This window comes from Thunnus maccoyii, chromosome 7 (assembly GCF_910596095.1).
Source record: "Thunnus maccoyii chromosome 7, fThuMac1.1, whole genome shotgun sequence".
NCBI lineage: Eukaryota > Metazoa > Chordata > Actinopteri > Scombriformes > Scombridae > Thunnus > Thunnus maccoyii.
The window spans coordinates 34,347,237-34,371,035 of NC_056539.1; the positions used below are offsets into that span (position 1 = coordinate 34,347,237).

A 23,799-nucleotide genomic window follows, 5' to 3' on the forward strand; every position below is an offset into this window, starting at 1 on the left:
CAACAAAAACGATGCTATCCGACTAGAAACACCCTGCAGATATTAGCTCTGCAGCTAACGAGACGGCTAGCTGCCTCCGTCGACCACAAACAACACATTTCACAACAAAACCGCAGCTCACTGAGCCTGCCGGTGCTTAGTAAACACAGTTTGCGGGTCGGGTCAGATTCAGGTGGTTGATCAACACATATTTGTGCGAGTTAGGCGGTGAGGATTGGCGAAGAGCCATCAGGAAAAAGGCATCACCTGCAACAGCACGAGCACCAGGATGTTGACTGCAGCTCGTTTAATGATGATGTCACTAATGAGACATACAGAACCTTTAAGTCCTTTGTAGCAAAGGTCAGATTTCTTTGAGTTGTGTCTCTTCTATTGAAGCGTTCAGATGACTCTCAGGTGGGTTTGATCGACTCATCAGAGACCTGTTAAAGGTTTCCAGCAGGTCGTTGCTCACTAAGCAGCATTGTGATGGCTGGAAACATGATGTCAGAACTAAGTGAAAGTGTCAGAAGTCAAACTGTCTTTCTCAGCATCACATCATGGTTGGACTAAAGGTTTCTAAGAGGCTGCATGAAGCTCTAAAACACTCTGCAGAAACTGGATCAGTGCATCCAAAACACCATCAGAAGATCAAAAGTGACCACACCATCAGAAGATCAATGCATCGAGCTGAGTTCCCTGAGAGATAGAAACTTCATCACAGATACAGAATTTGCTAAATAAAGAACGCAAGACTCTAATTAGGAAAAGCAGTGTCAAAAGAAGGCTGCGTTGTAGCGTCTCAGAGGACGAGCAGCAGCTTCTAAACCGCTTCTCAGGAGGGGAAACAAGGCCAAACACTCGGGGTGAGATAAGAAAAACCAGCGATTCACAGCAGATGACTGGAAAAAAGTCCTATTTACTGATGAATCCCAGTCTGAGATGTAGAGCAGTAACAGAAGGGTGAATGTGAGGAGACGAACAGGAGAGAGAACGATACCATCAAACCCACAGTCAGACATGCTGGAGGGAATATTCTGGTCTGGGGGGGGGTTGACTACTCTGGACGGAGGAGAAGCAGCGCTCCATCAGTGACCATGGAAATATTATGAAGCTTTTAGTTCTGTTAGTGATTATAACAACCAACGCAAGCAGCGCTCCGACTGTTTCCTGCATATGTTTTGCCTGTTTGTGTATTTTTGGTGGGAAGTGTGTGTTTATTCAGATGAAGAGTTGTTGGTGTTGCTGTGCTGAGAACAGACGTCACTCCACTGGCATGTCACTGTTTTTATCAACAACATCAAACTAAATTCTTTCAGCAAGTGCACAGAAATAACAGAATGACCCCTAAATTCCACCGGACGTGCGTGTGCGCCGCGTTCTGGCTCTGATGCGGCTGCCGAAGCTGATCGCGGCCACTCTAGTCAATGTATCTGATTTTCCACCGGGCGCGCCGCGGCGCGTTTCAGAAGCGTCCCAGAGGCGGCTCTCCGCTCCACTGCGCTAAAGATAGACGCCTCGTCTATTTTTTACGGAGGCCGCGTCAAGCAGCACAGAGCAGATCGAGCTGGGCAGGAAGTCAGACACAGAAACAGCATTGAGCATCCGGTCAATTTTCAAAATAAAACACCCTGTGCAGACTCCTGGTCGTATATCAACAATAAACACAATTAAAACAGACGAATAAAGAAACCATTTAACTACGTAGCCTAATTAACCATATAGAAGCACAAAAATCAAGGAAAATGACCAAATCAACGAAAGCTGAGCAAGTCAACAAAATTGGGCAGTTTAGTTGCCCTGCTACTACAGTAATTACTGTAGCCTTAAAGGACTTAATCAGCTTTGACTAGGCTACCGTAATTACTGTAGTAGGAGTGCAACTGACTTTAAATGGCGGAAGGCTTCCCCGCAGTGAAGACGCTCCGCTTCTGACACGCTCCCGGTGGAATAGGGCGCCATGCAGAGGACGGAGCAAAACCGCGTCGGAGCCGCAACGCCGCGCACACGTGGCCGGTGGAATCCCGGGTTAACGCTTAAAATATGAATAAAGTATATTTAATCAAACACTACCCAGCCAATAGATGCATTTAAATTGGCATAAAACATAAAGTTTAATGTGGTTAAAGCAGTGAAGTAGTCTGCATTGATTTATAAATGAATATGATTGATTCTGACAGTATCTGTTGTCCGCAGCTGCTTTATACCGTATGAAAAGCTTCTCCGTCAGGTCATTAAATCCCTGCAGCATCTGAAGGCAGCAGGACACATGTGTTAATTAATCTGCAGCCTCTGTACACTTCAGACTGGTCAGTTTAACTCAGCATCCTGCCTGTTGTGCAGGACACATCGGATTACTCGAGCTCTTTAATCCTGTGTGTCATGAAACTTCTTTCCAACTTTGTTTGCAGTTTTTCAGCAGTTTATGTTTTATTCTTGAAATGCCTGCAATCACTGCTGGGTCACATCCTGCAGTATGATGTCACAATTTACAACATGAGATAGAGACTGAAAAAGCACACAGATCTGTTGAAATGTAATTGGGGAGATGGTTACTGAGTGAATTACTCTGTTCATACGATCCAATCCCCTTTTATTGCAGTAAAAGTACATAAGTATTATGAGCTTGATGTAGTTAAAGTATTGCAGTAAAAGTACATAAGTATTATGAGCTTGATGTAGTTAAAGTATTGCAGTAAAAGTACATAAGTATTATGAGCTTGATGTAGTTAAAGTATTGCAGTAAAAGTACATAAGTATTATGAGCTTGATGTAGTTAAAGTATTGCAGTAAAAGTAGTGGTTTGGTCCCTCTGACTGATATATTATTATATATGACATCATTAGATTATTAATAGTGAAGCATCAGTGTTAGAGCAGCATGTTACTGTTATAGCTGCTGGAGGTGGAGCTAGTTTACACTACTTTATATACAGTTAGCTAGTTTAGTCCAGTGGTTCCCAACCTAGGGGTGGGGCCCCTCCAAAGGGTCAGCAGATAAATCTGAGGGGTCGTGAGATGATTAATGGGAGAGGAAAAACATTCAGGTGTAAACGTCCCTAAACTGTCACCACAAAGCTGAAAGAATTTTTTTCCCTAATTGACATAAACGTTGTCTTATTTATTTATTGGACTGTGTACAGTGTTAAATATAAATGTTACCATTTGATGTACTGGATGAGAGTTAGCTCACAGACATAAAGGCTGAAGGAGAGAAGTTAACTACAGCTCCCAAGATGCAGTACAGCAAGAAACGTCCAATCACAGGCGATACGATAAAACATGTAAAAGTTTAAATAAATTCTCTTTAGTTTGAGGTCTAGGTCGATTCAGTAACCATGGCAACAGGCTTAAGCTCTGATTCACACCTCTGAATGGCTTCTTCTCCATAGCAACAGCGGCTGGGGATCATGGGTATTGTAGTATTCAGAACTGTTTGAGAAAATGTCCACAAAGAGGACAAAGTGTCTGTCAAACGCAGAGATTGATGAGATGGTAAAAAAAAGAGGAAATAAACTGTATTTGTTCTATAGAGAGCTTCTCATCTGACTGTATTTACACTATATACACATTTATACACTATCAACCATTAAAACTACGTAAACACAATAAAACAGTGATGTAATAAAAGATCCTCATGTGCTGCCTGTTGTTGTGTTTTTATCTCAGTGTGTCTGATTGACACATGTTGTTGTGTTTGTGTGTTTTGTGTGTAAAATGAGCTTCTGTCTGTTGGTAAAGTTCAACATTTAGACTCAGTATTGAAGCGTGCAGGAACCAATCAGAATAAAAAGCCTCCGTTGTCGTCCATAAACTATTAAATAAACACATCAGTGAGTCACAGCGCTGCACTGGGTGACATGTTCCTTCATCACAAAGAGTTTGGTCACGTTAGTGTGTTTAGAAACGACTAATAACAGCACCATGTTTTCAGTCTTCAGAGAGTAGTTCTGTGTAAGGCAGACGCTACTGAGCATGTGCAGGAACGAGAGACTGTTTACAGCTTCAGAGTCATACAGGTTGTGATATGTACAACAAGCTAGAACTAAAACATGTTTGCATGCTGCAGCTCTCAGCGTCTCTCAGGCCGCTGAAGTATGTGGATGTTGACTTCCTGCTAGAAGCCTTCATGACGTCAGGTTGTCTGTCTGAGAAGAAGCTCTTTGTGTGAAACCTGCTGAGGTCATTAATGGGGTACTTAAGAGATCAGCTCTGTTTGACAGCAGCTCACTGAACATCATTTAATACTGCAGTGTAGTTATACAGAGCCATTATCCTAAAAACTGATTTAACACAGAGCCTTTAACATTTTTGGCTCCGAGCGACTCACCTCAGAGCCAACCTGCCTGCTGCTTTCACTCTCAGCCGACAGCAGATTGAGCCTGTGTTTGGAGCTTTATGGAAATGAATTCAGTTAAAAATAAATGTATTCAATGCAGTTTGGCTAAGTGATGAAGTAAGATAAAATTTAGTGCATTTCTCTGTGTTTCCTGATGTGAGTCAGAACACAAACACTGAGAGAGATTATTCGACTATCAGAGGCTGTTTTCATCCAAATCAAACAGAAAAGACAAACAACAACCATCTGAAAGGTCCTGAGACGCGAAGAGAAGCCGTCTGATAATGTGGTGAGATTTACATCCAGGAAGTCAGGATGTAAAATATGTTTCTTGGCTTCAAGTGTTTCCATATAAAGTCTGAATTTATGTCCCAGATATTCTTCTGAAACTATGCAGACGGCTTAGTTCTGTCTTAAAAACCAAAGACACAATTTGTTCCACAAAACGAGCATTTGATGAATCAGTGTCATGACGTTGCAAGATCGAAGACGAGGAAACAGCAAACTTTATGTCAACACATAGCAGATGATAAATTTGGCCTTTTATTGAGTATTAAGGTGGAATCATGTTTCTTTTATATTCGTATGAATCATATTTACGCTTCGGACTTTGAATTGAATCCAGCAACTTGCTTGATGTTCAGGTCTTCGCTGCATGTTGAGGTTTTGCAGGTGTGCGTGTCGGTGCAGCCTACAGTGACCCATAATGCACTTCTCTGCGTAGGTTCACAGAGATCACTGACAGACTGTGACTGTAAACGAAGTGCAGATTAGGTTTCAGAGTCGTCACAGAGAAGGTTGTGGTGGGAAAAAAACTTTTTAACTTTATTTTACAGAAATGTGAGAGAGAAGCTTCACTGTCAATTATGTAGAAATAAACAGACGAGGCAAAGCAACTTTATTTGTACATCACATTCCAACAACAAGGCACAAAGTGCTTTATATAAAACATGAAGGGCCTCAAGACAAAATGTAAAAGAAAGACATAATAAATGTGTTTCTGGGCAGGTGCAACAACATGATAATAATAATAATAATAATAATAATAATGCACCTGAACCTTAAAAAGTATCCTGATGTTTTCTTTGTTGTGACATCTTCAAAGTGAATGTTCAGGCTGTTCCTTCAGTCTCTCAGCAGGACGTTTGGGGCTGTTATTGACATGAATGACTAAGCCCTTTGACTATGTGACAAGAAACGCAAAGTTAATAACAGCGACTTCATGCAGAAGCTCTGGCTTAGGGGCCCCTCGGGCCCCCCGGGCCTAGCAGGCCCATTCAGTAATCCAGCCATGCCTCCACAACAACAAGCTTTATCTGTGATGCCCTCAAACGCTGAGGATGAGACAGCTGATGATCAGGCTTGATGTAACGTTGCTGGATGTATAATTTGTGTCTTTGAGGCATCTGATTTTCCTCCTCTTCCTCTTTGTTGGATGCTTTTCTTCTGTTGCTGAGTGTGAAGTCTGTATGGATGCTGCCTGCTGTGTTTTGTGTTTCCTCCTCCGGGGAGAGTCGGTGGCTGTCAGTCTCCGAGCACTCAGCAGCTTCATGTCTGAATCCTGCTGATAAACGCGGAGCTGAAAGAAACACATGACTTCTCTTGTTGGCGGGAAACACCAGCTGAGCCTCTGAGCCCGAACACGTCGCCGGGGGAGACGGCAGGTTTTTGTGTTTTGCATCGGGGGCCTCGGTCCCGGTCCGGACCCCGGTCCAGGTTTTAGCTTGGTGTCGGTCTCTGGGGGTGCGATCACAACAAACGCCTGAAACCCCGATCGATATTTAATCTGTGACAGAGAGAGAAAAGTCAGACGGATCAAATCAGATGTGAGCGAGAGCATCATCATCATCATCATCACCATCTTTCAGTTTCATTTCATCCTGCAGACGAATCACTTTGATCTGTGATGTTTTTAACTCTTTAGTGTTTCAGACGGACTCTTCATCATTAAAACTGATTCTACATGATGTATTTATTTATTATATTACATCCATCGAGTGTGTTTGTGTATTGATGTTGTAAATGATTGTTTGTTTTCTTGTGTAAAACATCATTATTCAATAATATGTCATTTAGCTTTATATTATAATAATGTGACAGTCAACGAGGAGGAAAAATCATTATACAAAAACAGACTTTTAGACGTTTTATAAAGCTACATTCAATGAATAATAATGATACTAAATTAAACCTGCAGTGTGACGTTCACACAGTGCAGATTAAGTTTATCACCAGCAGATAAATCTCTCTGTACTTCACAGCATGCAGAGTTGGACTTTCCTGCGCTGGCCGGATGAATCATACTGAGCTCTGTGGACAGAACATGCAGCTAACGTCCAGTTAGCTTCCAGTTAGCTCTCTGCTAACTTGAATGGGGATAAAATAATTTAATCGTGTGGCTCCTCTAGACTTTCCAAATGTTACCCGACCGAATGGATCAAATTCTGATAGTGAAACGAGTCGTTTTACAGGGTTTATATGACACTCAGAACAATTTATCCACCGTTTTACAGCTGCAACAGTAGCAACACAGTAACAGAGTCTACGATGTAAACAGGTGTTGACAGTGTTTTTATAATATAATAATTTAATATAACATTAAATATTGATCAGACAAGGAGAATTTAAAGGTTCTATTATACATCATGTTGTTGATCCTCTGCAGCATATTGGCTTAGTGGTTAGTGCTGCTGCCTCACAGTGTGAAGGTCGTGGGTTTGAACCCTGGTCCTTCCAGTGAGGAGTTCCTGGGATCTGTTCTGGTTCTTCCGAGTGCTCCGGTTTCCTCCCACCATCAAAGACATGTATGTGAAGGTTAATACTCCTGAACTGTGGTTGAACGTGTGTATAAGATGGTCAGATGCAGAGGATCAGTTTCTTCATCGGGACACAGAAATGTTTTCTGATCAGCAGAACAAACATCGTCACACATCACTGCTGGAAAATAAACGTGTTTTATGATTGGACGACGCTGTGGTGGCGGTTTGGTGAGAAACATCGTGGTTGGTTGAAATAAATACTTTGTCACGGTTAGGAGACCTTTGTCGTCATGGTTACAATAAACACCGGGACGATTGTGGTTGTAAACAAGAAGTGAATGGTGATCTTTGTCACTCTTTAATAACGTCAGCTGATTTCCTGCTTTGTGGGTGTCATCATGACAACGACCTCTAGAGGGCGCCGTCGCTGAGACGACTCGTTGTGTCTCTTTTGGAGGACGCCTGACTGATTGTGTGATGTAGTTTGCAGGATGTGTTGTAACTATAGTGACATCTCCTGTAGCGCCACCATCAAGACAAAAACATATTTCCTTGAAATGTTCCACATCGTCTTCAGGCCTCCAGCTGCAAAAGTAACAGAGCAAAGAATTCCTTCATCCCATCAGCCATCGCTCTCTATAACACACAGCAGCAGTACTGTAGTCAGAGCTGCATGGTGGAAAGTGTTGTGTTGTGTTGTGTCTTCTGTCACATTGAGTCTTTGTACTGCTGGACGCTGCTGTGTTGTAGTTTTGTGTATTGTGTATACCGATTGCTTCTTCTTCTTCCATGTGTGTGTTTTCTGTTCTGTTTTCTTTCTTAGTGTTTATGTTTTTCTTCTGGTTCCTTCAGTTGGATGTTTGAGCTTCTCTGTCAGGGCACAAAATTAGCAGCAGCCACCAGCCAACTGCTGGTAAAATATGCAAATGTCTGGTAGATTTATTTCACTCAGCAGCCAAAAAAAAACAATAGTAATCTTTTGAGCGGCTGGTAAGACATGAATATTCACTCGTCATTTAGCCGGTGGAGTTTGTTCTCACATTCATCTGCTGAAGAAGGAAAGTTTCTCTGTGCCCGTCTTAAATCTGTCTTAAATCTGAGTTTAAGACGTGTACCTATGAGAATGATTTGTGACATCACAACCAGTTTGGTCCAGTATGTTATGGGATTTTCCATCTTTAGCGGTTACATATGGGGTTACACTGGGTCAAGCACAGGCCTGGAGCTCACAGAGTAAATAACATCAAGTCTCACAGAGAGAGAAACTGCCTCTCCTTGGATATGCAGCTGTCTGTGATGTTTGGGAAACCTGGAGCCACTTTGGTAAAGAGTGAACCGGCGTCGTCCCGGTAACCAAGGTCAGGGAGATGGCTGGAGACTCCCTGGATGCCACAGACAGGTGAATGCGTAGATTCCATGACATAATTAAGCAATAATACACTTCAATCGTGCCAACAATAAAGTAAATCACACCCTCAAGTGTAATATTGTGATTATTTACAACATTTACCAACAAAATAAAAGATATAAACAAAATGTATTCATATTGTGAGGCAGTTCGCTCTAAAAATAAAAAACTTTTTGCTTGTGTTATCTCTGTTTCCATGGAAACACATGGCGTATGACTAATACCTGGAAAACAATCACTCACATCAGTAGACTCCTATGTAATGAAACCTAGTTAACTACTCCAGCATGTAGACCGACCCTTAGCAACGACCTAGCAACAGAGACGATTTCTAGTCCCTGCTGACTCAGCTAGCTAACTTCAGCTAACGCTTTCTAGAGATCGTGGCATTTCCCAAACTGAATAAATACTTCACATATAAACGCAGAACTACGTTGCTAGCTCAATCTCGTTGTAACTAAGATATTTGCTGAAAAAAGTAATTTTTCCATGGACAGATTTAGCTACTATGTCCGCAAACTTCACAGACATTTTTAAGCTAGTAGCGCCGTAGCACCAGCACAGCTGACGGAGGAAGCCGGAGTGGAAGCTGAGATAAACTCTCAACTGAAGGGAAAATGGCAAAGTTTTGCTGTGTGTGTGGGGGAGCCGGGTAATGATGAAGAGTGAAGAAGGGTACGAGTTTTATGTGTGTGTGAGTGTAACTCGTCTCATTCTCAGAGTTAAATCCACTCGGTAAAGGGTCCGTTTTGTTTTCCCCTCAACTGCTAATCAGTTCAGTTCAATCCAGTTTCACAAACATAATAGAAAGACAACTCAGAGCTCTGCTCCGGGTTTTCACCGCAGATCCTCCCCACAAAACAAAACAAACCACAGACACTAGCGAAGCAACACAATACATAAAATAAAGCCAGCAGAAACGTCAGATAGGTCGGACCACCGTGTTTAACTATATATCTACAAACGTTACAGTTACGGCTGAAAAAGACAATAGAAAAAAAGTTGCCAAGTTCACATATCAACACAACTCAAATCAACCAGCAGTCGTCTACCCAGAAGTGACTGTTGTTGTTAGTGAGACGTCACAGTCTGTAGTTCTGATGAATGGCGGAGTAATATTTTTAGTGATGAGGCTTTTTTCATCTGAGCGCGGCTATGTGTTGCTGTCAGGCTGATTCGAGCTCGTTCTAAATGTCTAGTTGACCAATCAGATTGCTCGGTCGGAACTACGTGTTGTATAATCATCAACATTCAAACTGGAATGTGCTGACGGTGACCAGAGTGTTTTTACTACGAAGCAAACTGAACATATCCAGGCTTTCTTTGTGTGAGCTGGCTCGACAAACCCTAAACTCACGATCAGAGATAAGTGGTTTCACGACGGTGGTTATGAACTTTCTTTGTTAACTCAGGCTTTCTGCTTCAGGCTCTGTGCGCGTCCCCATGAAGGGGGGCGTTTGGCGCGTCATTTGACTCTTTTTCCGCACATAATAGACCGAACGCGTGTCGCATACTTCAGTCAGGAGGTACAGGTCGTTATAACGGAGAGCAGTGAATGATGTAAATACATTATCACAGCAAAAAGCAACGCTGTCTCTGCACATAAAGCGAGAGAGGAACGCTGGCAGAAAATTGCTGACCGTGTAAATTTGTTAATTAAAAAATCAGGTAGTTGGTGAAATGGCGGCACTTTTTATTGCTGATTTAAGCTGAAACTCGGAACATAAGCTGCTCTGGACCAGGTTAGGTTTGCAGCATCAGTTACCATAGTGATCTAGCCAGGTTAACAGAGAGCCACTTTCATGACAAAACCCTAGCTTTAGGCTGAACATACCTCGCTAACCCATTAATCTCGCCTCATAGCACACCCCTCTGAACTAACGAGTTAAGTGCAGTTCCTCGTTTAGAAACTAGTGAACCAATTAAACTAATTGTCCATATTGTTGGCTGATCTGTTGGGGTTAAAGACTTGAGAGTCAAACCTTCAGAAGGCAGAACAGGTTTCAGTTCTCTGCTTGGCCGAGTGTTCGATAAACATTCTCAGCATTGAGACATCAAAGACTCACTTTCTCCTCTGAGATGCTGACCATCGCTCAATACTTCCACAACACAGTATAGATATATAGAGATTAGAGGTTTTTAAAGGTGACTGAACATTTCTGTGGAAAAACATGTCAGAGACAATTTATTATTGTATGCAGAGGATTTGTCTGGAGGATCATAATAATAAAGTGAATCTAATCTATAGATCTCACTCCTGCTCCTCAGAGGATAAACCTTTTTACAGTTCAGTGATGATGTTTCCTCTGGCGCCACCTTCAGGAGAAACATCACAAAGAAAGAATGCAAGAGAAGAACCGTTAATGAGCTGTGCAGCCTGCAGGGGGCGCTGGCAGCAGTGTGTAGTGTTGCTGACTGTGTAGTAGAGACAGCTGGTTCAGGTTCAGAGTAATGAGAACATATTACAGCGGAACAAACTGGTGCTTAATATTTAAAGAGAGTGAGAGCAGCTGGCGGCTCCGCTGTCAGCTCTCATTATTACACTCTGACTCTGAATACTCTCTGCTCACATTAATGATGTTTTCCTACATGATGGAGATGAAACTCTGCAGAGAAAACAGAGGATTTAACAGCAGAGTCACTGACAGCGTCTCTCTGTGGAAACAGATTTATTAAACTCTGAACTTCAAGCCCCCCAGACAAGTTTTAAGACATATAAAATAATCTGCTTTGAATAATAATTTGTGTCTGATATGTTTTCCACAAAAAAAAGTTCAAATACCTCCTTTAATATCCTTAAAGCATCATCTCCTCCCTCTGCTTCATGTAAAAACCCAAACGTACACTGTGATGTCATAAATCAGTCACATGTCAACTCTGAATCTTTCTGTCAGCTGCTGTTTGATGTGAAACGAGTTTTTTTTTTTCATTTCCTCGTCTTTATATTTTATTCACAGTTTATTGAATCACCTTCTTTCATTCTGTTTCTGTTTTATTGATTCACTTTGTTCAGTTTCAGCAGATCTGCAGCACTTTGGAAACTTTATTCTAATATAAATGTATTTATATTTAGCGGGTGTAGTTTCACAGCATCCAGTCCTTTGTTGTCTGTGTTTTCTGATGTGAAGCCTCGGTGGAACTAAAACTACTTCATAGATCATCAGTTAAAGGAAACTCTGATCTGTGATGTCAAAGTCTTTATTTGAGGCTTTGTGTTGTCGTTCAGTTGTTGCAGCTTGCCGTGTGTTTAGTACGGTGGCCCTGAAGTGCACATCACAACGACAAATAACAAAACACAACAACAAAAGCAGACAACACAACAACATTAACTTCTAACGGAAAAGGTAGGTACCTGCTATCCACAAAGCTTGTTGCTGATTGGACGGACGCACTGTTTGTCTTTTTAACAGGAAGGAGGCGCTGTCCTATCTATCTATCTATCTATCTATCTATCTATGTGGATTTCCTTTTTTTTTTTTTTTTTTTTAATTTAACATGAAAAACAAGAATACATTGATTGTTTATCCTGTAATGAATCAAGTTGAAGCTTTGGGTGGAGACTACATGGACCCCAAATGAAGACGGACAGTGCGTCCGTCCAATCAGCAACAAGCTTTGTCGATAGCAGGTACCTACCCTTTCCGGTAGAAGTTAATGTTGTTGTGTTTTGTCATTTGTCGTTGTGATGTGCACTTCAGGGCCACCGTAGATTAGTGATGAAGGTTCATTTCCAGACTACGTTGACAGTTTCTCAAGTGTGTCTTAAACCAGCAGTCAGGAGATCAAATGAAACAGTGAAACATGTTTTTCTTGCTGTGATCGTTCCTCCTCAACAGGGAAACACTGTCCGAGGAAACACAAAGAGGGAATTTGATGCTAAAAAGACTGTAAATGTGTCAGATATCCACTTGATATGACTAACTCAGACTGATGAAGCTGAATAGAAGCTTCACACAGACTTTAAATGACTGTGTGGACACACTGTGGATTTTATCCTCCATCACTTCCACTGAAAGCACATTTAAAGGATCTTTTAATATCCAGTATGAACCGGGGTAATGATTACAGACACCTGACTGCTGGTTTAACACACTGGGAACACTGGGAACACTGGGAACCTGCTTTAAATAAAGTTGGAGCAGAGCTTCAGTCATTATTGAGGCAATTTTCTGACACAAATGGATGAAATTAGTGTGAAAACCTTTGGAACCTGTTTGTCAGTAATAATGTGCAGATTTACAGACTTTTCTCTAAACAGTCTGATGATCCTCTGACTTCTCCTCTAGCGCCACCATGAGGTCGCCTTTTTACTTCTTTACTGAAATATCTCAACAACTATTGAACGGATTGCTGTGAAATTAAAATGTTAGCATGTGCTAATTAGCAGTAATGTTAGCATGCTCCCTTCAATAGTTCATACATTCATTTTGTGTATTAAAACAATTTTCTGTAAAATCTCTGCAGACAGAAAGATATAAATCAATAAGGTGGAGATCAGGTGTCTGTTCAGAGACACCAGCAGGTGTTTCAGGTGTGTTTGGACTCAGTGTATCTGCCTGCAAGTCCACTTTAATGCTGAATTTGTTTTAGTTTATAAAACCTTCTGTCTCATCAGCAGCTCCTTTACTTTTCTGCAGGAGTCTGCAGTTTAGCGTCCAAACATTTACAGTTTGTTTCCCTTCAAGTCAGAAAATATCAGAGTGATTTGTGTATTTGTGAGAACCGAGAACAATCTAATAAGTGAGCGTCTGACACAGAACATTATGTTGAAAAGTAGTTTGTTGAAACCAAACTGAACAAACATCAGTTCTGCTTGGGTCAGGGATTTCCTACATTTCCCAGGATGCCGTGGGACAGACGGGCCTCAGGAGGAGAGCACTGGTTGTGTTAAAATGTAAAAACAAAAACGAGGAGTCAGCTGGTTTTTAATTTGTCCTCAGGAAACGTTTCCTGCTTCATTCTGCAGAAACACAGAACTGTTTGAAGATAAAAGTTCTTTTACAGACTCGTCTCTTTGTGTAACAGATACAGAAGCAGGTGAAGAAGAGTCTGTCTGTGATGTTTTTATTGATTGTTGATCAGCTGGTGGAGGCTGCAGGCGTGTTTACATCTGAAACGACGGCGGCGTCTGCGGCTGAAGTGACGTTAAATCCGTCAGAACTGATCAGGTTCAAAAGTCTTTTCTTGCTCGTCTCTCCGTCTCCTGGACAGGTGTGATGGATGACATCACTTCTCCTCCAATCAGCTCAGGGACAGCAGAATCAGACTGAAACAGCTCCATTTGCTCTTCTGCTGATGGAAGAGGAGGAGGAGGAGGAGGAGGAGGAGGGTGAAGTGGGCATGACAGGAATTCCTTGAACGTATTTTTTGTAGCAGTGTTCAGCAGGAAATGAAACATATCAGACAGATCATTCATTCTTATTAATTTTCTGAAAAGTGACCAGATGTGACAGATGAGGCCCAACCATTAAAGAAAAACCAGTAATATTTTAGATTACAGAGGTTATTCCCAGTTAAAGTAAAGTTAAAGAACCACCAGAACAGTCTGAACTGATACACACATGTGAACTGCAGGTACGGCAGAACAACGTGTGAGTTAGAGAATAAGGAAGTAGAATATGAACTGTAGGGATTATAATGGTGTTCTGATATTACAGGCGACAGTCTGTTTGGGGGATGATGGGTAATAAATGTCTCACGGTAACAAAAAGAGGATAAAGAGGAAAAATATACAGTTTCTTATTTATCGGTTTGGGGAAGCTGCTTCATTTGAAACTCTGCTGAGGTTTTTAATCTAAAGAACAGAACGTTCTACATAAGAGAACCTGATGTTTACTGTTCTGCACCTGAACTCAGATGTGTTTCACCTGTGTGTGTGTGTGTGTGTGTGTGTGTGTGTGTGTGTTATCAGTGTGTCAGGCAGAGTTACGGTGACGGTCAGTCAGCAGGAGAATCGGCGCCGTGTAGCAATCGTTGAGAAAATCGAGTCATTTCCTGCGAGAATGAACAGAAACAGCAGCAGAGTTAAAGACTGAAACTGCAACGCTTGTTCATGTTCTCATATTCATGTTCTCATATTCATGTTCATGTCCTCATGTTCACGTTCATGTTCATGTTCTCATGTTCATGTTCTCATGTTCACGTTCATGTTCATGTTCTCATGTTCATGTTCTCATGTTCACGTTCATGTTCATGTTCTCATGTTCATGTTCTCATGTTCATGTTCTCATGTTCACGTTCATGTTCATGTTCTCATGTTCATGTCCTCATGTTCACGTTCATGTTCATGTTCTCATGTTCATGTTCTCATGTTCACGTTCATGTTCATGTTCTCATGTTCATGTTCTCATGTTCATGTTCTCATGTTCATGTTCTCATGTTCACGTTCATGTTCATGTTCTCATGTTCATGTCCTCACGTTCACGTTCATGTTCATGTTCTCATGTTCACGTTCATGTTCATGTTCTCATGTTCACGTTCATGTTCATGTGCTCATGTTCATGTTCTCATGTTCACGTTCATGTTCATGTTCTCATGTTCATGTTCTCATGTTCATGTTCTCATGTTCATGTTCTCATGTTCACGTTCATGTTCATGTTCTCATGTTCATGTTCTCATGTTCATGTTCTCATGTTCACGTTCATGTTCATGTTCTCATGTTCATGTTCTCATGTTCATGTTCTCATGTTCACGTTCATGTTCATGTTCATGTTCTCATGTTCACGTTCACGTTCATGTTCATGTTCTCATGTTCACGTTCATGTTCATGTTCTCATGTTCATGTTCTCATGTTCACGTTCATGTTCATGTTCTCATGTTCATGTTCTCATGTTCATGTTCTCATGTTCATGTTCATGTTCATGTTCTCATGTTCACGTTCATGTTCATGTTCATGTTCTCATGTTCATGTTCATGTTCATGTTCTTATGTTCACGTTCATGTTCATGTTCTCATGTTCATGTTCATGTTCTCATGTTCACGTTCATGTTCATGTTCATGTTCTCATGTTCATGTTCATGTTCATGTTCTCATGTTCATGTTCATGTTCATGTTCATGTTCTCATGTTCTCATGTTTACGTTCATGTTCATGTTCTCATGTTCATGTTCATGTTCATGTTCTCATGTTCATGTTCATGTTCTCATGTTCATGTTCTCATGTTCATGTTCTCATGTTCTTGTTCATGTTCTCATGTTCATGTTCTCATGTTCATGTTCTCATGTTCTTGTTCATGTTCTCATGTTCATGTTCTCATGTTCTCATGTTCATGTTCATGTTCATGTTCTCATGTTCATGTTCTCATGTTCTCATGTTTACGTTCATGTTCATGTTCTCATGTTCACGTTCTCATGTTCTTGTTCTCGTGCTCATGTTTATGTTTTCAGACTGTTTTACACACAAATATGATTCATGAGATCAGATTTCATGTTGTTGTTTTAATCTCATTAATTCAGTATTTTGTTTGTTGTCAGTCGAGCTGATGAAAGAATAAACAAACGTCTCTCTTCAGTTCATTGCTTTGTTGCCTGAAGTGAATGATGACATCATCACTTCCTGTTTTATCACTTCAGTTTGGTCTCTGGTTGCAGCCGCCGTGTTTCTGTCTGTTCGGAGCTTTGAATGTGAAAGAACGCATGTTTGTTGTTGTTGTTGTTGTCAATGCAGTTTGATGTTTTCTTCATCAACAGGACGTGTGCAGGGATTACAAAATAAAATAATAATCATCTAACAAATTAAAAGCAGACAGAATGAAGTTAAACTGGAACCTTCCCCTGTTGGTTCTGTGTTGATTCTCTTTGGTTCTGTTCGGTTCTGTTTATTGTCTGTTGGTTCTGTTAGTTCTCTGATTGTTCTGTTTGGTTCTGTTTTTGTTCTGTTGGTTCTCTTGGTTCTGTTGGTTCTGTTGGTTCTGTTTTGGTTCTGTTGTTTCTGTTTGGTTCTGTGTTGGTTCTGTTGTTTCTGTTTGGTTCTGTGTTGGTTCTTGATGTTCTGCTTTCACCTCCAAGCAGGATTTTTTTGATTTTGGATTATTTATCGGTGATTTTTGACCTCTGACCTCTGATCCTGTCTGTCTGTTCTATCCCTGTTCTCTTCTTCTGGTTCTCGTCCTGGTTCTTTGTAGAACCGGTTCCACCTGCAGATGGTGACGGGGGTTCCAGAGTCCGGTCTGTCTGAGCTGCTGCTGACGGTGTTGCGGCGCTCTGGTTGGAGGGAGGCCACCGCCGTTTTGTGTCGTGGCTGGGAGGAGGCTCGGGGTCTCCTGCAGCTCCTGGATGGTCGCAGCGGTGCATCATGGGATGGTGGCGGCGTCACCTGGCACCTGCGCGCTCTGCTGAATCTGACGCAGTCGGCCCACGATGACACTCAGATCCACGACTTCCTGTCCCGGCACTTCCGACAGAATCAGCCGCCGCCAGCGTCAGTGCTGCTGTTTGGAGCCGACCCACAGTGCGCTGCGGCGGTGCTGCGCAGTGCGCAGGACCTGGGCCTCACCTTACCCATGATGCACTGGGTGCTAGGCCAGCCGCTCAGCCCCGATGCACTGCACGCCATTGGCCTACCGCTCGGCCTCCTGGCCTACGGAGAGGTGGGGCGCAAACCGCTTGACTTCTACATCAGAGACGCCCTGCAGCTTGTCGCCAGGGCCGTCGCTGCGGCAACCGTGGTGAGACCAGACCTGGCTCTGATCCAAAACATGGTGAACTGCTACGACAAACCCAACAAACATGAGCTGCCGTCATCAGGACAGTACCTGTCCAGGTAACGTTTCACTTATGAGTCAGCAGAACTGACATGACATCATTTGCCGTTGTGAGTCACCTGACCACCTAATAAACACCTGCAGTCACCTGACCCCCAACATCTGTATTACACATGTCTGTTTTACTCATGACAGAAGTAATCACATTACTTCACTAATTACTCAACAGCAACAGTTTTTAATTAGTTACGTTACTCGCTCTGTCAAAGCCTCCACAGTCACATGTTCATCTTCTGTGTTTAACACGTGTAGAAGAAGAATATTTTCTCCTTCATGTGTGTAAATGAAGCTCCGCCCACTCTGACATCACATGTGTGAGTCAACAAAAACGTCATGTTTGAGCTGCTGTAATAGATGATTAGACGGGTGCAGGTGAAACTAATAAAGTGACCAGTGTTTATTTTACAAAAGAAAATATGTCCATATATGTGTGTGTGTGTGTGTGTGTGTGTGTGTGTGTGTGTGTGTGTATATATATACATATATTATATCATCTTTAGATGAATCAGGATGCAGATGTGAAGATGTGAGCGTGTCTTTGTTTCCAAAGAAAATTTTTAAGTTTTCATGTTTTTCAGTCAGTAGATTTTTGCAGAGATAAATCTTTGAATATTTCAGTTATCAAGTCTTATTGTTTTATTATCAATATCTGATTAATCTGACAATCCAAAGTGTCTCTAAGTGTTAAACTTTCCATCACTGCTGCAGACGTGACTGTTTTCATTTTATTCCTGATAAGTTTCAATGATCTGTAACCAGATTTATTTGATTCCTCTGTGATATGTGAGTTCAGATTCACAGATGAATATATTTATATTCATATATATTCATAAATACAGTTTCTGTCTCTGTGAGTATGAACATGTTTGAGGGTTTAACTTTTATTCATGAGGAGATTTATTGAAGCTCTCTCTCTCTCTGACCTGCATCTTCAGTAGAAACAATAAAAACATCTGCAGACGCCACAAATATTTCCTCCAAAACATAAAAAACACTTTGAACTGAACTCTCGTCTCACAGCATCTCGTCATACCTGAAACTTTAACTGAACACCCTCACACGATGAGCTGATGAACCAAAGTACCAACACAACAATGTAAAAATACTCCTGCAGTAAAAGTACATAAGTATTATGAGCTTGATGTAGTTAAAGTATTGCAGTAAAAGTACATAAGTATTCTGAGCTTGATGTAGTTAAAGTATTGCAGTAAAAGTACATAAGTATTATGAGCTTGATGTAGTTAAAGTATTGCAGTAAAAGTACATAAGTATTATGAGCTTGATGTAGTTAAAGTATTGCAGTAAAAGTAGTGGTTTGGTCCCTCTGACTGATATATTATTATATATGACATCATTAGATTATTAATAGTGAAGCATCAGTGTTAGAGCAGCATGTTACTGTTGTAGCTGCTGGAGGTGGAGCTAGTTTACACTACTTTATATACAGTTAGCTAGTTTAGTCCAGTGGTTCCCAACCTAGGGGTCGGGCCCCTCCAAAGGGTCAGCAGATAAATCTGAGGGGTGGTGAGATGATTAATGGGAGAGGAAAGAAGAAAAAACAAAGTTCTGATACACAAATCTGTTTTCAGTTTTTGGACTTTTTCTCTAATCTTTGATTTTTGCTGAAATATTGGATCATTTGAACATTTATTGAAATGAAAGCATGTGAGAAGTTTAGAGGGAAAAATCACTATTTGGTGGAGCTGTTAACAACTCATAGACATGTGAAATGTGACCCCGACTACACACTGCTTTTTGTAAGACGTCAAAAGCCAAAAAGGTTGGAAACCACTGGTTTCATCTTTAACAATGTGTTGTATTTTAAAAGCTTGTTATATTATCCATTGTGTCAAATCTTCATCTGAAAAGTAACTAAAGCTGTCAAATAAATGTAGTGGAGTAGAAAGTACAATATTTCCCTCTGAAATGTAGAAAGTAGCATCACATGGAAATACTCAAGTAAAGTACAAGTACCTCAAAATTGTACTTAAGTACATTGTACTTAGTTACTTTCCACCACTGCATAAAACATCACAGCCGCCATCAAAAAACAAATATGAGTCAGATTTAACCTGGAACACACTCTGTATGTACAGAAATGTGTATCACCTGCACAAAAATTTATAAAAATTGAAATATCTACATGTTTGTATATTTTGGGCCTCTTCAGGAAAAGTAAACCAGAATATATGATTATTACTTTATTAATATGTTTTACCAAATAAATTCTATGAACAATTTTTTACCTGGTTGTTGCCTAAAACATATGTTTTAAGATATTGAACCTGTGTGTAATATGTAACTTTAGTTTGTCGTTCTAAACATGAAGAGAAACGACTCTGATGTGAATTTGTTCTTCTGATTCTCTTAAAACTGTCGGTTCTCCTCCGTCACACTGCATCTGCAGCAGAGTCCGTCTGACGGGAAACACTGGGAGGATAAAAGGTTTAATGTTGCGTTCACATCAAACACATTCACACTAAATGAATTACACTCTGACTGAGAGACGAGATAAAAACTCACAGGACGGATTATCTGCTTCACAAGAAGAAAAGAACATAAGACAGAAAGAAAACGTGAAGAGAAACAGAAACATGAAACTGTCAGAGTTACATTTCAGGACATCTCATGAAGTCTGTTGCCTTAAAATAAAGAGGAACTTCTGATTCAAAGAGCTGCACTGACTGTCCAACGTGTCCTCTCTTCTCCTGTCTGTCCTCTCTTCTCCTGTCTGTCCTCTCTTCTCCTGTCTGTCCTCTCTTCTCCTGTCTGTCCTCTCTTTTCCTGTCTGTCCTCTCTTTTCCTGTCTGTCCTCTCTTCTCCTGTCTGTCCTCTCCTTTCCTGTCTGTCCTCTCCTTTCCTGTCTGTCCTCTCTTCTCCTGTCTGTCCTCTCTTCTCCTGTCTGTCCTCTCTTTTCCTGTCTGTCCTCTCCTTTCCTGTCTGTCCTCTCTTCTCCTGTCTGTCCTCTCTTCTACTGTCTGTCCTCTCTTCTACTGTCTGTCCTCTCTTTTCCTGTCTGTCCTCTCTTTTCCTGTCTGTCCTCTCTTCTCCTGTCTGTCCTCTCTTCTCCTGTCTGTCCTCTCTTCTACTGTCTGTCCTCTCTTTTCCTGTCTGTCCTCTCTTCTCCTGTCTGTCCTCTCTTCTCCTGTCTGTCCTCTCTTCTACTGTCTGTCCTCTCTTCTACTGTCTGTCGTCTCTTCTCCTGTCTGTCCTCTCTTCTCCTGTCTGTCCTCTCTTCTCCTGTCTGTCCTCTCTTTTCCTGTCTGTCCTCTCTTCTCCTGTCTGTCCTCTCTTCTCCTGTCTGTCCTCTCTTTTCCTGTCTGTGCTCTCTTCTCCTGTCTGTGCTCTCTTTTCCTGTCTGTGCTCTCTTCTCCTGTCTGTCCTCTCTTTTCCTGTCTGTCCTCTCTTCTCCTGTCTGTCCTCTCTTCTCCTGTCTGTGCTCTCTTTTCCTGTCTGTCCTCTCTTCTCCTGTCTGTCCTCTCTTCTACTGTCTGTCGTCTCTTCTCCTGTCTGTCCTCTCTTCTCCTGTCTGTCCTCTCTTCTACTGTCTGTCCTCTCTTTTCCTGTCTGTGCTCTCTTCTCCTGTCTGTGCTCTCTTTTCCTGTCTGTGCTCTCTTCTCCTGTCTGTCCTCTCTTTTCCTGTCTGTCCTCTCTTCTCCTGTCTGTGCTCTCTTTTCCTGTCTGTGCTCTCTTCTCCTGTCTGTCCTCTCTTTTCCTGTCTGTCCTCTCTTTTCCTGTCTGTCCTCTCTTCTCCTGTCTGTGCTCTCTTTTCCTGTCTGTCCTCTCTTCTCCTGTCTGTGCTCTCTTCTCCTGTCTGTCCTCTCCTCTCTGTGCTCATTTTTCCCGTCTGTCCTCTCCTGCTCTGTCCCGTCTGTTCTGCAGGTTCCTGTCCAACACGTCTTTCTCTGGTCTGACGGGTCCAGTCCGAGTCCATCAGAACCGGTCCCGTGTCCTCACCTCTCAGCGTTTCCACATCTGGAGTCTGCGTCGGGACGCGCTGGGCCAGCCCACCTGGGTGACAGTGGGCAGCTGGGAGGGGGGTCAGCTGCAGGTGGAGGACCAGGGGGTCTGGCAGGGCCCCCGTCCCCGCTATAGGACGGAGGGGACGGGTGGGAGGACCCGGGGCCGCTGGAGGGCCGGCATGCCAGTGGCGGGGAGCCGGGTGCGGGTGGTGACTCTGGTGGAGCACCCCTTCGTGTTCACGCGGGACGCGGATGACGAGGGCAGCTGTCCGGCCGGGCAGTTCTGTCTGGACGCCGGGACCAACAGCTCAGACGCTCTGGAGCGTTTTTTCCATGAGGTGGCAGGCGGGAACGGCAGCTTCCTGCCCACCGAGTACAGCAAGTGTTGCTATGGTTACTGCATCGACCTGCTGGAGAAGCTGGCTGAGGACCTGGGCTTCGAGTTCGACCTTTACATCGTCGGAGATGGGAAGTACGGTGCGTGGAAGGGTGGCCGCTGGACGGGGCTGGTGGGGGATCTGCTGCAGGGCCTGGCCGACATGGCCGTCACCTCCTTCAGCATCAACTCCGCTCGCAGCCGTGTCATCGACTTCACCTCGCCCTTCTTCTCCACCAGTCTGGGCATTCTGGTGCGCAGCAAGGACACAGCGGCACCCATCGGTGCCTTCATGTGGCCATTGCACTGGTCCATGTGGGTGGGCATCTTCCTGGCGCTGCACATCACGGCGCTCTTCCTCACGCTGTACGAGTGGAAGAGTCCATTCGGCATGACGCCTCACGGGCGGAACCGCATGCGGGTGTTCTCATACTCGTCAGCGCTCAACCTGTGCTACGCCATCTTGTTCGGACGCACCGTCTCCTCCAAGACGCCCAAATGCTGGACGGGTCGCTTCCTGATGAACCTGTGGGCCATCTTCTGCCTGCTGGTGCTGTCCAGCTACACGGCCAACCTCGCCGCCGTCATGGTGGGAGAGAAGTCCTTCGAGGAGGTAACAGGGATCCACGACGCCAAGGTGAGAAAATAAACCTTCATATGTAAGTAGCCAACACCCTTTGTTTAAAAAATAGTTTAAAATTATTCAAAAAAAACCTTCTCATTCTTTAGATCCAATGAAGATTATTCTCTTACAAACTATAAACTTTCATATTTAATCTGTATCCTCAAGTTCTTCATCCTGAAACATTTTTCAACATATACACTATCATTCATATATAAGTTATATTGTCCTAAACTTTCTCTGTACTCTGCAACATGGGCAACAAGGACATGATGTTTACAGATATGAGATTCTAATAACACAAAGCATTGTTTGTAGCATCTCCGGCTGGATGAGGGTCTAACTCTTTAACCGGTGGTTCATAAAGTGTATATTTATCAGCACAGACACCAACCTGTGGCTCCATGATAACCGTGAACACACTGTGAACACACCCTAAAAAATTAAAGTATTACCATCTTTTCACATATTGATGAGAGGCTTCTTACACTAAAGTCTTTCAATATTCAACAAAACTAAAATCATGTGTTGTTAACCTCTGACTGAAAATACATCACAATTTATATTCCAATCATGAAATATCACCCTTTTAACCCCTGTTAGCATAATAACAACCTCTAATAGAGTGCTATAGATAAGCATATTTAACTTTAATTTTTATGTCACATATGCAGATTTAATCTTATATATTAAAGTTACTTTGAAACACATACATAATGCTGCATTTCTTTAGCAATTCTTTAGTCAACATATTGAATATTAATACAGACATATTTAACTCTACCAACAGTTAAAGTCTGGTCAGTGTGATGATGATTATCTGATTCATGACTCAGTTTTAATGAGAAAGCATCAGAAGTCAAGACTCTGATAAAGTGACCAGCTGAACTCTTCGTTCATTCACTTTCTGCTGCTTGCCATGAAATAATTATAGATTAAATTGGATCAGCTGCTGCAACCTAATTACACTTTAATTCATCAGCTGAGTGGAGCATGAAACAGTCTGATGGTGTTTAAACAGAGAGGCTGCTGGGAGTTGTATTCCTGATGTCCACGTCTGATCTGCTGCAGCTGATTCACGTAAACTGCAGCACTGTCAGACATCTCCTGCCACTCTTCTTCTCCTTCTTCTTCTTCTTCTCCTTCTTCTTCTTCTTCTTCCTCTCCTTCCTCTTCTTCTTCTTCTTCTTCTTCCTCTTCTCCTTCTTCTTCTTCGTTGGTGTGTCCAGCTGCACCACCCCTCCCAGGGTTTTCGTTTCGGGACGGTGCGGGAGAGCAGCGCTGAGGATTACATGAAGAAGAGTTTTCCAGAGATGCACGAATACATGAGACGCTTCAACGAGCCGACCACGCCCGAAGGAGTCGCAACCCTCAAGTAAGAGAACGCACGCCATCTGATGGTTCTACTGAGTCTACTGGTTCCACTGGTTCTACTGGGTCTACTGGTTCCACTGGTTCTACTGAGTCTACTGATTCCACTGGTTCTACTGGGTCTAGTGGTTCCTCTGGTTCTACTGAGTCTACTGGTTCCACTGGTTCTACTGGGTCTAGTGGTTCCACTGGTTCTACTGAGTCTACTGGTTCCACTGGTTCTA

The 23,799-nt window shown here is 42.4% G+C and overlaps 1 protein-coding gene across 4 annotated transcripts in view; it reads left to right on the top strand.

The window, feature by feature from the left end:
• The window catches only part of grin3bb (glutamate receptor, ionotropic, N-methyl-D-aspartate 3Bb), a 77,214-nt gene that overhangs the window by 35,361 nt on the left and 18,054 nt on the right, over window positions 1-23,799 (top strand). For all 4 annotated transcript variants that reach the window (XR_006096977.1, XM_042416739.1, XM_042416741.1 and 1 more), the window contains 3 exons: window positions 16,606-17,243; window positions 21,127-22,219; window positions 23,434-23,579. Coding sequence is in view for 3 of the 4 variants with exons in the window: in XM_042416739.1 (XP_042272673.1) it covers window positions 16,606-17,243; window positions 21,127-22,219; window positions 23,434-23,579 (1,877 nt within the window). In the remaining variant the exon portion in view is untranslated. The remainder of the gene's footprint in view (window positions 1-16,605; window positions 17,244-21,126; window positions 22,220-23,433; window positions 23,580-23,799) is intronic.